The sequence below is a fragment of the Phaethon aethereus genome (assembly GCF_964289735.1).
Source record: "Phaethon aethereus genome assembly, chromosome: 2".
Classification (NCBI taxonomy): Eukaryota; Metazoa; Chordata; class Aves; order Phaethontiformes; family Phaethontidae; genus Phaethon; species Phaethon aethereus.
The window spans coordinates 38623251-38636659 of record NC_138582.1 but is presented as its reverse complement, the minus strand read 5'-3'; the positions used below and the strand labels follow the sequence as shown (position 1 = coordinate 38636659).

The 13409-nt window shown below is 37.1% G+C and overlaps 1 protein-coding gene across 1 annotated transcript in view; it reads left to right on the top strand.

Moving 5' to 3' along the window:
- The window catches only part of LOC309417929 (uncharacterized protein C8orf34 homolog), a gene marked incomplete at its 5' end in the record, with an annotated part of 176993 nt that overhangs the window by 139865 nt on the left and 23719 nt on the right, over positions 1-13409 (top strand). The window contains 2 exons of the mRNA XM_082015562.1: positions 7340-7425; positions 11752-11825. Of these exons, the coding sequence (XP_081871688.1) occupies positions 7340-7425; positions 11752-11825 (160 nt within the window). The remainder of the gene's footprint in view (positions 1-7339; positions 7426-11751; positions 11826-13409) is intronic.

Genomic DNA, 13409 nt, shown 5'->3' with positions numbered 1-13409 from the left:
CAATTTATAATGCACATACTTTGAATTAGTAGTCTACACAAAGAACAAATACCAAATAGCTTATATCTCAATATTAGGTATCAGAAACGTTTCCATTTATTTGTTTTCAGGATACTTTATTCCTTCTCATTAGGCCATGATGTTAGAAAGTACCTATGCCTATAGTGAAATATTCTTAATTATTTTTATGAATCTGATGTAGTCCTCGGAAGTAATTTTTTTTCTTGTAATCCATTAATATTGCGAGAATGGTGTTCACCAGTGAACCTCTTTTTTTTATTATAGTATTCTGTTATAACAAGGATGTTAATTTCATTTACTGCTAATTTTAAGAGTATTGTAGGACTACAGTGTTGACATAGAGGACAATCATAGTGTATGTCTACATTTAGTGCACCGGAGGAGTTCTTACGTAGGGATTTGTCCTGCATCTGTACTTGCAGTACACAATCAAGTATAGATGTATCCATAGTTGCCCTCAAAGCAGACTTTGTTTTACCTCTTAAAAATCTGTTTTGCTCAAGCATAAATGTTTCCACAAATTTCAAATCTGAAAATGCACACTAACATTAAATCGTGACTTTTAATTCTAATTCAGCTTCCTCAACTGTTTCCTGTTTTTTTTTCCCCAAGATACAGTTTCATTCCAGTGTCATACTGTCTAGAAACTCTGCAGCTGTATGAGTGCTACTACATAGTTTTAGGGGTGGTACAAGTGGGGAAACCACAGCTCCTCTAGCATTACTCTCTCTTTCCATCCCCACTATACCCAGACTTTATTAGGAACCCATTATATTTAATCTTTTTAGAGTGCTGTTAGATGGATTTGGATTCATATAAGGAATTGTTTTGTAAGATTATCCTGTCTCTTTCTTTTCAGCTTCTAAGTGAGGTCATCAATCTAACATCTTTCTAAAGCAGCAATTACCATACCATCAAGAAGCTGTCCTCTTAATAGCTCATGTAAATTGGATATTGATGAGTATCAGAGAGATTTGAAAACAAGACCACTAGTTCTGTCACACAAAAAGAATGGGGAAGTGTAATTACATGCCAGGTAGCTGATTACAATAAAGAAGGACAATAAACTCGGCTGGACTTTGGATACTGTCAACACTTATTTTCTTGTCAAATACATCAAGTTTTGGGAATGACTAATTTTCAGATAGTAGTGACAAGTTTCACCACAGTCTGCTTAAGTAATATTAATTTGATTAGAAGAAAAGATCACTAAGAAATATGTCCTAGTGAACTGTGTTAGAAAAAGTAGATGTCATTTCAAAGATTTGCGTATTGCAGAGAACAGACCTTCCTTATATAGGAGTCTTTTCTTGTGTCTACTTCTATATAGCTGTAATTAGATAAAATTATGTAGATAGCTCCAGCTGTGATATTTCTGGCATAGTTAAGTAGCATGTGTTATTGTATCAAAAGGACTTACTGGTAAATTTCAGAAACCAAACGGGAAACACCCTTAGTTTTTCAAAGTCATCTAAGGAGGAATATGTTGCTGCTATGGAAATCTCATTGTTGACTTTGAAAAAACCTTATAACATTGTATTCATTCCTACTATTTATTCATTCCTTCTTCAGTACTAACAGAATACTCTTTGCTTTATGCAAATACATGGAAGAATCTGACTTTATAATCTGATTCAAACAGACAGTACAATCTAGAAACAAACAATATGCTGGATGACTGTGCAAGCTCAAAGCAAAGCTGATCTTGCAGAATGACTGCTCAGACTGTGACAATTTATTTCCAGCTGCTAAGTAATGCTAGAAGATGGAGATGCACTCAGTGTTTGCTCCTGATAGTAATGATTGGATTGCCACAAGGATAATTATTGTGGTTTTGAAAACAGGGTGGGAGGACGAGGAGGTTGCTATGAAAGGAAATAAAGTTAGTCCATGACGCATTTCCTCATTAGGCTGTGCCATCAGAACATCTCAGCAGTCTTTCTGTGAGTGCTAGAATGGGTCTTTCTGAAAGGCCAGGCACAAGAGAGCTTGAGAGTTTGTAGCACTTGATCAGTCTCTTCCAGGGATCTCCACCAAAGAGCCCCTCAACAAGAGCTCATCTGCCAAACAGGAAATGTAGATCTGCACTGAATCCTTAGCCCACCTGCATGGTGTACAATGTCCCTGTCACTAAATTTGTGTTACGCATACTTATATGCTGCATATTTAATCCCTGTAAAATACCTCTGGAATGTTCTGTCATTTTAAAAATGGAAGTAAGTTGAAACATTTATGGCCATTAGTCTGCTTTTTTTTTTTTTTTTTTTCAATAAATGGAACTAGAGTAGGAACTAGTATCTGATACTTCTGTAGGGTATTGCTTCTTGCACTGCCTGCACAGTGAAACCAATCAGTCGGTTGTTTTCCACCTCTGTAATCATAGGGATTTACAAGTGTTTCATTAAGACCGTTGGTAATTGTGATACCACAGAGCAATGTGTGTTGAGAGGTTGTTGGGCACTCCAAATAGCCAGGGAAATATTGAAGATGTTCAAAAAGAGGTTGTGATATTAGTCAGAATGGGATTTTATGTAGGTTATTTCACACAGCCTCATTGGTGGGAGGTTATGCAACATAAATCACAGAGTTGAACTCATTTTCATTTCAGTTTAGCAGCTGGGATTCAGATGATAGTTTCATCTTAGTATTTTTTCATCTGGTAAAATAGGTGACCTCTATTGAAATATCAAATTACAATACCCTCATTTTGATGACATGACCTGTTCTCCAGCAATCTGTGTTTTAAGAAAGAAAAACATCCTAAATGCTCAAGTTCAGCAATGAACTTAACATGGGCATGATTTTAAACCAAAGAGATATTATTAGATATCTCTATTTAGAGAAGTGTGTTACTGAATCAAAACTGTAACGTTTGTTTTGTATTACTTCTGTGCATGCTGAAGCAATTTTTTCATGTTTTCTAGTGAAAATTTAAGGTGGCTGAACTTACAGACAAAAAAAGGTGGGGTTTTTTTAGGTTGATTACTCCTACTTCCGAATACTGTACCATCACTAACAGAATAATTAACATAGTAGATAAAGGCAACTTACATGGAAAGACTATAAAATCTCTGATCAGGTGATAAATCTTAAGAATTTGCAGAAAACATTGCTTTTTCAGATATCAAGTCAAGAGGAAACATTTTCCTAACCTGAATCCTAAATAAACCAGTGTTTTCTTTTTTCCAACTTCAGTCTCTACAGTTTCTTAGAATGTGTGTGCTTATAGATTGTTCAAAGTAGACCTTTTCAAAGTAGTGGATGAAAAAAATAAACCTATCATTTCAATCTTGACTCTGTTTTTCCTATTTGCTGTTTACTTCCTCTGTTGAGGTAATATAGGATTTTGTTGTGCTGTGATTCATTCAAGGAATGTAGATGAAATAATTTTGTCCTCTTTTTGCATACTCTTATAGTATCATATTTTCTAAATCATAATGGCAGTATGACTGTGTTTCACACACCCACGAGCTTGTTTGTAGTGATAGACCTGGTATAATGCTGCTGCACCCATCCTGTAGAACTTATTTAGAACGTCTTTGGTATTGAAGTCCTTGGCAGTTTTCTTGGAACAAGTCCTACAGAATGCATTTTTGGGTCAAAGGAAGCTGAAATGTTTGCCTGGAAGCTATTTGCCTTTTGTAGCTTTTGAAGCTCTAACATGCAGCTGGTTGAATGTAACTGAAACAATAGCATCTAAGCAAGAGATCGCAGTATAAACAGCATGCATATAGAAAAAAATGTTGACTATCAGGTATCAAGTTTAGACTCCCATTAAAATAATTAATAGCTTAAATAATGTTTCTGTTAATAACTGAAATAGTCCATAAAGTATTAGTAAGTTAGTCATTTTTAGGTAACTTGGTTTTGATGGGTTTTTTTTAAGAGTACACATTGAAAATAACAGCCAAGATTCTCAAAGCTAGCCACCAGTTTGGAAAAGCTCGACTCTAGATAGATTGCTTTGCAAACAAGGATGTGAGTCTCATATACATTGCTCTTTTTATAATCGCCTTTTCCAAAGCAGGGTTCCAACACAACATTTTGGTCGTCATTTTACCTTTTTTTGCTAGAGGAATTTCTGCCTGGTATCTGGCAATAAAGAATCAAGTCTACCTTGGATTTTACACTTCTGTGTACAACTAGGCTGCAAGAAAAAGATTTGGAGATTAAAATGTCTTTGTAGTACCAGGCACCAAATAAGTGAATCTCATAGCTTAGGCCTTCCAATATTAATGATGCTTGCAGCTTGATGCAACACACTTCTCTTGGAAGACATTCAGCAAGAATGAACCAGGGAAGAAAGTAGCATAACCAAGGACACATTGCAAAATACATTTCTGATTGTATCATGAGCTTCTGAAGCATTCAGAAGATCTTCTAAGTGTATGCTTCTTTCTGATCTATTGCTTAAGAATTTTTAAGTATTTTCATTTTACTGTGGAGGTGTCTTATGAATAGTATTACTGTTGAAGAAGAAATCAGAATAGTCTAAGTAACAGAATTCTTTTGGTGAGCAATAGTGTTTGTGATTTTTTTGTTGCTTGAATCACATGAGAATCTATACCAATATGAATCTACATGTAAGAAATACATAAGTAAGTTGAAAATTGGATGTGAAAATGAGGTCCAGATATGTCAAACATCTTATTCACCCATCCACCTACCCAGTTGACCCAGCCATTTCCTCCTACAAAGCGAAATCGTATGAAATGGCTTTTCTGACTAGATAGATTGAAAAGATTTTTTTTTTTGCATGTTTTTCATGAGGCAATGGGCCACTTAAATATATGTAATTTTTAGAATAAGATGAGAATCTTTTCAGTTGTTCTGGTCTGGTTGGATTTATGAAAGTTGAGAATGGGAATGTATTATAAAATATTGAAAATTCTGATGGGATAATAAAAGTAGCTCCTACTTCTAGAGATAATTTATTTATGACTGCAGTATAAGCAGAGAAGGTTGGAGTAATTTTCCTTTCAATTAAACCCAAATAAACTATCAACATGGCCACAGAGAAGAGTACATTACTTCTGGTTCCTGCGATTCTATGCATATCCATATAAGCTTGAATATGTGCTTGCCGTAAACATGTGTATGTATTAATGCAAAGGAAGATAAAGTGATTTTTTAAATCTTCTTTTCTTGTGTAGTTATTTCATTTGCAATTTGTTTTCTCCCTATCTGAATATCTTTATGATAATGGTACAAAGTTATTTGCTTCTGTTTGACTGTCATCTTTAGAAGAGCCTGTTTGACAAGCTAGGCTTTTAAAGATTTGGTAACTAGAGCATTGCAAACGAGCATTGCATTGCCTCCATATTACAGAGGTATAAAGGTTTCATAGAAGTCATTTTCAAAACTAGGTTTACAGCTTCTAAGTTCTACACTTTGGTTGCCTCGAGGAGTTTTGTGTTCTGTGGAACTGCTGCCTCAGTAAAAGTCATTGTGAATTTACATTGAGCTTACTGTCACAAATAAACTATCCCGGGGCAATGAAAGGAGATGAAGTGTTTGGGGGGGAGGAGAAATGGTTTTGAGAAGGTACAAACAAATAGATGACTTAAGATCCAAATATATTGGATAACTGTGAGAGTCATAAGATGCGAAATTCAGATAGGGCAGATATGAGGGTTCTGCTTGGTTTTGAAGGTTAATTCAAAGTTTAGTGTAAAGCAGCTGTAGAGAGCAAGAATACAGAGTGAAAGGAACTTTTTTTAAGAGATAAGTTATTTCTTTCCCCAAGGTTTTACTTCAATGCATTTTTATGATTCCTGGGCTTTGCAAAATTGAATTTAATTTTTCTTATTCTTTTCATGTCTGAATAAATTCAAGGTAAGATAACCTTTATGTAAATGGAAATTACATTGTGTTAAGAGCTACAAACCATTTCTTCAGAGCAGAATCTGCGCTCAGGATTCATAAGAGCCTGAGGAAGGATGGTAGGACTCTTGGGATGCTCATTTAAAACAACAGATACAAGGACTATTTTTGTAAATTGCTGTCAAGACATTGCAGTCAGCTGATGCAGGGGGAAAGCCTGAAGACAAAGCCTGCTGTAATTACTGTATTTTTCTTTTAAAAAGTAACAAAGGAAGAGGAAATATTCTTGCATGTATTTCCCTGTGGCGGTTTAACCTTGGCTGAGGGCCAACCCCCTCCCCAGCCGCTCGCTTGCTCACTGCCCTCAGCAGGATGAGGGGAGAAAATAGGATGAAAAAGCCTGTGGGTCGAGATAAAAACTGGGAAATTGCTTACCAGTTACCGGGCAAAACAGATGACTTTGGGAAAATTAGTTTAATTTATTGTCAATTAAAATAGATATAGGTAATGAGAAACAAAAAGACAAACATTAAAACCACACCTTTGCTCCCTGCTTTCCCAGACCCAACTTCACTCCTTCACTCCAGACCCCTCTCCCCACACCCTGAGCGGCACGGGGCAGACGGGGAATGGGGGGTTGTGGTCAGTCCATAACAGCTCCTCTCTGCTCTTCCTTCCTCCTCACGCTTTTCACCTTCTCTGGCGTGGGCTCTCCCTACTGGCTGCAGTCCTTCAGGAAAAAACCTGCTCCACTGTGGGTTCTCCACGGGCCACCGTCCCACCAGGACATACCCATCTGCTCTGGTGTGGGTCCTCCACGGGCTGCAGTGGATATCGGCTCTGGCGTGCTCCTTGCCATGGTCTGCAGGGGAGAATCTGCTCTGGAGTGTGGAACACCTCCTCCTCTGACCTGGGTTTTCCCTCTGCTGTTTCCCACTCTTTCTGTTCCCTGCCCTCCTGCCCGCATGGCATTGTTTGCTTTTTGTTATCTGTGTTTTCTCCAAGGCACCACCATTTTGGCTGTGGGTCTCAGCTGTGTCCTGCTGTGGGTCTTTTGGAGCCAGATGGAACTGCTTGTGTCCGGTACAGGACAGCCCCAGCCTCTCCACACCGAGGCCACCCCTGCAGCCCCCCCACTGCCAGCACCTTCATACAGACACCCAGTACAGTCCTGTTCAATTAAAATATTTTTGAAAGTAGTAAATGAAACTTGTCATTTCATATGCATATGATACCACCAAAACCCCACTGTTAAAGTAAGTCTTACAAAAATACATAAGCCAGGATTCAGTTGACTGTTTCTTAGATGCTGGTTTTGGTTACTAGATAATCTGGGGTGACATGCTTGAACCATGGATGTTGGCTTTTCAGCAAAGCTACCCTTTTAATTATGACAATGTTGTGAGTAGGGTATGTAGTCAGAGATAACTCTCTTCTGTGTCTTATCTATGGAATATGAATGCAACTGTTTTTGTTCCATTTTTCCACAATTTAGATTGCAAGGAGATAATTTGGCAGAAAGGCCAGAAGATGTCTCCATGGTATCTCAAACATCTGAGCCAGCAGTGTCAGAGTCTGATGGTAAGTTATATAAATATTCGCTGCTCACAAAAAAACCCCACCAAACACCAACATCTTGAATTTAAGATTAGAGCTTCTGTCTATAAAAGAAGATTAAACACTTCCAGAGAGTGTTCCTGGGCATTTGAACTCAGTTATTTACAGTTCAAAGCTGTTAGAAGAGCCCCTAGCATGGTTTTTGTCATGGCCAGTTAGCACTCCAGAATGATTCCTAGGCATATTTTGGGTGCTGCCTTGGGACAGGATTCATTCTTAGTAGACAGTTTGTATGTTAACACACTAAAGGATGTAGTACTTTACATCCAAAAGGATGTAAAATAGCTTAATAGCATAGACGTAGGCTGTTCGTTGCCAGTTGGCCTCTATGCCAAAGAATGGCTTTTGAAATATTTAATTTAATACTACAAATTCAGCCACAGGATTCAAATAACATACAGTTAAAATAAAAGGAGTTATAGAATTTCTCCCCTGTTTTTAAACTAAATATCAGCTTCTCTGATCTCTCCAAGCACCACTGACTAGAATTAAAATACAATAAAAAGGAGTTTATACAATAGCTCTGAAGAACATTTTTTCTCATACAAACATAATCATACGTTGTGCTAATCTGCAGTCAGGACACACAGCCTTATTTCAATTTCTGCTCAGGCTTTTGAACACAATAACACCTGAAATCTAATGGAAAAGGCACTTCCTAAGGGATATCTTGCCAGAGAATGCCCTGCTTTCCTACGAAAGGCTAAGCTGATGAAGGTTAACTTTATCTTAGCTGTCACTGGAATGGAGATGGAAGGGAATAGAGGTTTGGATAGAGAATCAGCAAAGATAAACCTTTCAGTCCCTTCCCTTACTGTTGGGGAACCAGACGAGTCTATTAAATGGATGATTTGATTTGCAGTTTGGTCTTCAGCAGCCACAGACAAGTTAGCTATGTTGATTAATTAATACAAAACAAATCGGAACTAACTGTCATTGTTTTTCATTATCCTACTGTCTGCTATTTAGTGCTGTTAGGTGTGCTATTAGGTATGACAGCAACCTGAGCTTTCACTCATTTCTCTTGCCTCCTTTGTAGAACAATGTATGTCAGCATTAGTAACTAGTAGGTCTTTAAAGATAATTTTTTCAAACTGGTTTTGTGAGAATGCATGTCTTCATGCAGTCGTTGCTGTTTGTTTTGCCTTTTGTCTGCCATTGATCACTTTACAACAAAAAAGGTGACTCAGAATCTCAAAATACGATGTTCTTACAAGCTCGATGAAAATTGTCAGCAAAAGAGACCCAGACTGGTGACTGCACTCAAGCCCTGTGAAAGGAAAGCAAAATTCTTCTGTTATGAGAGTTAATCCGCAGGAAGGAAGGTGGTGGTGGCTTGTTTGGGATAGGTACGGTGATAATGTAAGCATGAGATTATTGCAGCAGGAACAAATAGAGGGGTAAGATACATATAGGAAAAAGTTTTACAATTTCTAAAACAATTTGTTTTGAACAGATCTCTGCCATCCTTTTTCCTTTCTGTGTCTCCTTGTTCTTGAAGTGGAAATATGCCCGCTTTGCTATGCCATCTTCTGGAACTGTAGGCTTCAATAAAATAGCAAGCTGTTGCTAAGTGCCAGAGGCACCAGGGTTAAAGAAGATGGAACTGTCAGAAGGTGCTGGATGCTGTGTAATAATGAAGCTGGATCTTTCATGGTCACGGAGTGTGGCGCACAAGAGTGCTATAGCCATTGTAACGTGGACCACTTTATATGCTTCTGAATACTCTCTAGTCAGTATGAATATAGAGAAGATGCAGAATGCTTTCCCTAACAAAACAGCTCCAATAAAAATATAGTGATTAAAAGTTAGATAGGTAGGTGGGACAATGACATTCATCTATCTCATGTCTGTGAATATGCATGAACCTGTTAGTCATATAGCTAGAAAATAGCAAACCCCTAGGGCAAAAGGACTGATGTCAACAGTGGGGTGCTGCCAAATTTCTGTCAAGCGGCACTCTCAGAAACATTCAGCCTTTCAAAATACTTTTTTTTTTTCCTAAAATGTTGGCTGGTAGTACATTTTGATTTGAAAAAAAGCACAGCTGGGTTTTACAAGTAGGCACAGACTAGAAACAGGCATAGGACTCGGACAACTGCCCATTCTATCAATCTTTTCTATAAATGCAGCACATTAGTTGTTTTCTGTGAACTGAGGAAAGAATTTAATAGCTAGGTTCTTGATTTTGATTAGAAGCAGCTTCGGTGACTTAAGAGCAAACTTCCCCTGTAGATGCCAAACCTGTCAGGTTTGTCTCGTGGATCAGTCCTCCATTAAGCCTTGCTCTAGTTCTGTAGAGACAGATGGGGAGAATGGCCGAGGTGTCAAAAGATAGACACTGCAACAGGATTGATCCAGCAAAAATCTGCATCTGTCAATCCCCAGTCTGTTTTTCAGGTTGGGGGGATTGTAGAGGTCATCTACTACCATGTTTGTTTGATTTATTTTTATTTGGATATTAAGAAGTAGTATCACTAAAGTATAATTGTTCATTTAATCCCACTTGCCAAGGTACCATAGGACCTTGTTTCACTTGTTTCAGTCTCTTTTGCTGAAAAGTACCTTACCCTTTGAGTGAAAGCCATGACATAAGGCAGAAAAAGAATACATTATTGCAAATAAGTTTTTTGCAGTCAGTGCATTCTTGTAGAAGAAAGGTTAAAATACAGTAAGTTATTAGGGAGTAAATTCTTAATATTGGATAAATGAAAAGCGTAGCACTTCTAAACTTCTAAACCATTCCTCAATTTGTCTAAGAAAAGCTGTCTGTGAAGAGAGTTGCTTTGCAGTGGAGTATGCAACTCCACATATCTCTGAGGTGTGGGCAAAGAGTTATTTCTTTTGTGGCTCTACCTGGAATGTTATAAATGGACTGAAAATTATTATATGGTACTATGCCACAGTGTGTACGTGTGGTATTTCCTATTCTATTGTGTTACTAGATCTACAGATTATGCTGTGAAACATATTATTTAGTTTGCTAAGTAAATTTTGCTAAGCAAATTTCACAACAGTAGTTCATTCCCTATCAAACAAGTGACACTGGTTTTTATTATTTACAGTTAGCCAGCTCCTGTTTCTATCCAGTAGAAACTAGAAAGTTTCTTCTACTTGAAGAAACTAGAAAAGACTAGGATGTATAGCTTCTACTTTTTTTTTCCCCTTTAAAGTAACAATATAGTGGAAAGTTCAAAACAGGCATTTGGGTGTAGAGGAAAAGTTTGAAATTGGGGATGTTCAATAGAAATAGGAATGTATGAAACACATATAGTGCTATTCCAGATGGAACTGTATGACCAGGGTAAAAAATTCATAAGGATGCAAGTATGTGGGAATTAGAGTTGAGAACTAGATACGGCAGTGGCAAAAATGTGGCATCGTCTCCCGATTCCTTCACAGTTCTCTGACCCCAACTTTGCATCATCATCACCTCTTCTCCACTTGCATTTGTGTTTGCAATGAACGTGGTAACCATAGTTGCCATATTTCAGTATAGTTCTGTCTTTATAGTAAGTATAGTCTGAGATGTTTAACAAATCAGGGCACTTTGGAAATAAAGGACCTCCGTGCTAAGTGTCTGAGTAACAGCAGAACCTAGGGAAGATCAGGGCATCTTGTTTTCTTAGGCTGCTTATGAACAGCATCTAAGTGCTTAGTAGGCTGTCAGGCAAAGAGTGAAACTGCATAGCATGTTACTTGGAAATTGCTTTCTCTGACATAGGTACATAAATTCTGTTTTAAATCATGAAGTATGTGTCAAAGAGGCATTCTAGACTTCTCACCAGGTCACGTTGTTTTACAAATGTGGCAGTATGGGCAAAAATTATAGCTTGCATGTCTGCTAAACATTCCCTAAAGTGACCAGCACTTCTTACTTCAAGGATTTTAACTATATTCTAATTAGTTTAACAGAATTAATTAAATTTAATTTTATTGATTTTATTAAAGCTGAAGATCCACTACTCATCTGTGTAAAGGACAAACAGTATTCAGTTTTAATAGTAAAAATAAGAAATAACCTATGAGACACTTTGGCAGCTGAAGGAAGCATGCTTATCACTCTAATCGTGTTAGAGACACTATTCCACGTTGCATTAAGCTTATAAATTAAAGTCAGGCATAAATTAAAATCAGACGTAAACTAAAATCCATTGAAGTGTAACTGAAAAGCAGTGCATTTACAGTAGCCACATTTACCTTCCCAACAGTTAATTTATAGGCATTTTGAAAGTGACTAACGCTTACTTAATTAGAGTGATTTATTTCTCTTCTGCCTCTTTGGAACAGCTCAAGTACCCGGGGTTGAAACACTTACAGAAGATACTGATGAATTTCAGAGTGCCTCTCAAGTGGCAGGATCTGTAAGTATCTTCTCTTATGAATAATACTGTAATTTTTAAAAATAGTTTGATAAAAATTACGTTTTGTATAAAGATAAAAGTTGTGCTTGCCAGCACTGTCATCCTAGAGAGAAGAAAACTTAATTTGCCTAACCCTTCTGAATTTTCAGTTCTCTGGCTGGTTTTTTGATTTTTTCATCCTAGGAAGGGTGATATTTTGAAATGAGTTATAATCGCATACAGAATGATATGTTGTTAGAATTACCTGTAGAGATCCCATTGAAAGTGCAGTCTTTTTATACTATGCTATGCCTGTATATACTTAAATGTTAGTCAAATATCCATTTTACCAGATAATATTAAATGTTACAAAATTAAGAGAACAAAATAATTCAAACTCTGAATTTCGTTATGAAATATGACATTACAATATCTCAATTATAATTTAGCTTTTTGGTAACATTTGCTTGGAAACTAATAAACAAGAGGTGTCTATTTAAAATATATACCTAATTTATCTATTTTTAAAGAATGCAATATTATACTTGGTAGTATTTTCATCAGTTATTTTATTTTGAAATTTAAGAGAATCTTTGCAGAAAATATAACCAGCAATAAAATATTTTTGTAAAAAAATACATAATCAGAATTTTGGTGCTGGTTGTATTGCAACAAGAATTTGAATATATTTTAAAGGGATTGCTTTTTTTCTAAGGCAAATAACTTGACAGTAGTTGTTTGTTTTCTCAACGTTTTAGACAGCTGTAAAAGGACACATTTATTCCTGTTCAACCATAGCAATACTGGTTTATAGCACACTTTAGTGTTGATAAAGCGAAAAGAGGGCAGTATTAAAGAAAAAAGAAAAATGACAATGCAGACTGATCCTGCAGTCTTTCAGGCAGCTGATTAAGTACTACTAATAGCGCTAAATAATACTGAACATATAGTATTTCCAACCAGAGTTATGAAAGCAGTTGGCAGATGTGGAGTTCCAGATCAGTTCCTAACGCTCTTTGAGAACTGGGAGTGCAAGAACCTCACAGAGCATTTGCAGATACCGGGCAAAAGGAGTAAGGAGCAGAACTGCAGTTGCCATTGCTCCGAGCTTTTTTCTCAAGCCTCCTTTTTGCTTTGCAATAGTGAACAGCGAGGTATAATAAATTTTGCAGCAGTTTCTGAACCCACGTTTTTCTTATTGATTTGGACCCGCAGCTAGCAGCTTTGATGTATCAGTTCTGCAGACATGTAGCATAGGGAAAGTGCAACAAATAAATTGAATTACACAGAAAAATAAATATGCGAGGAAAACAAAAGATCATTATGTTTTTTAGCAAAAACTTCCTACAGAAATGTGGATCCTTCAGCTGAGTATTTTTAGATGTATGCTCTGTGTGTGCACGCGTATGAACTGACAAATGATATGCACATGTATCATTTAATGCTCTGCTAGTTCTAGGCATAGGTAAGGTTGCCTGGAGCAGTAGACTGCCAGAGGCAGCAACGTTTCCTGGGCTGAATCCCTGAAAGCCACCCTGGCTATTGCTCTTACAGCCAGTGCTGCAAGAAAAGGCAAGAAGAGCCGTTGCAGCTATTGCTCTGCCC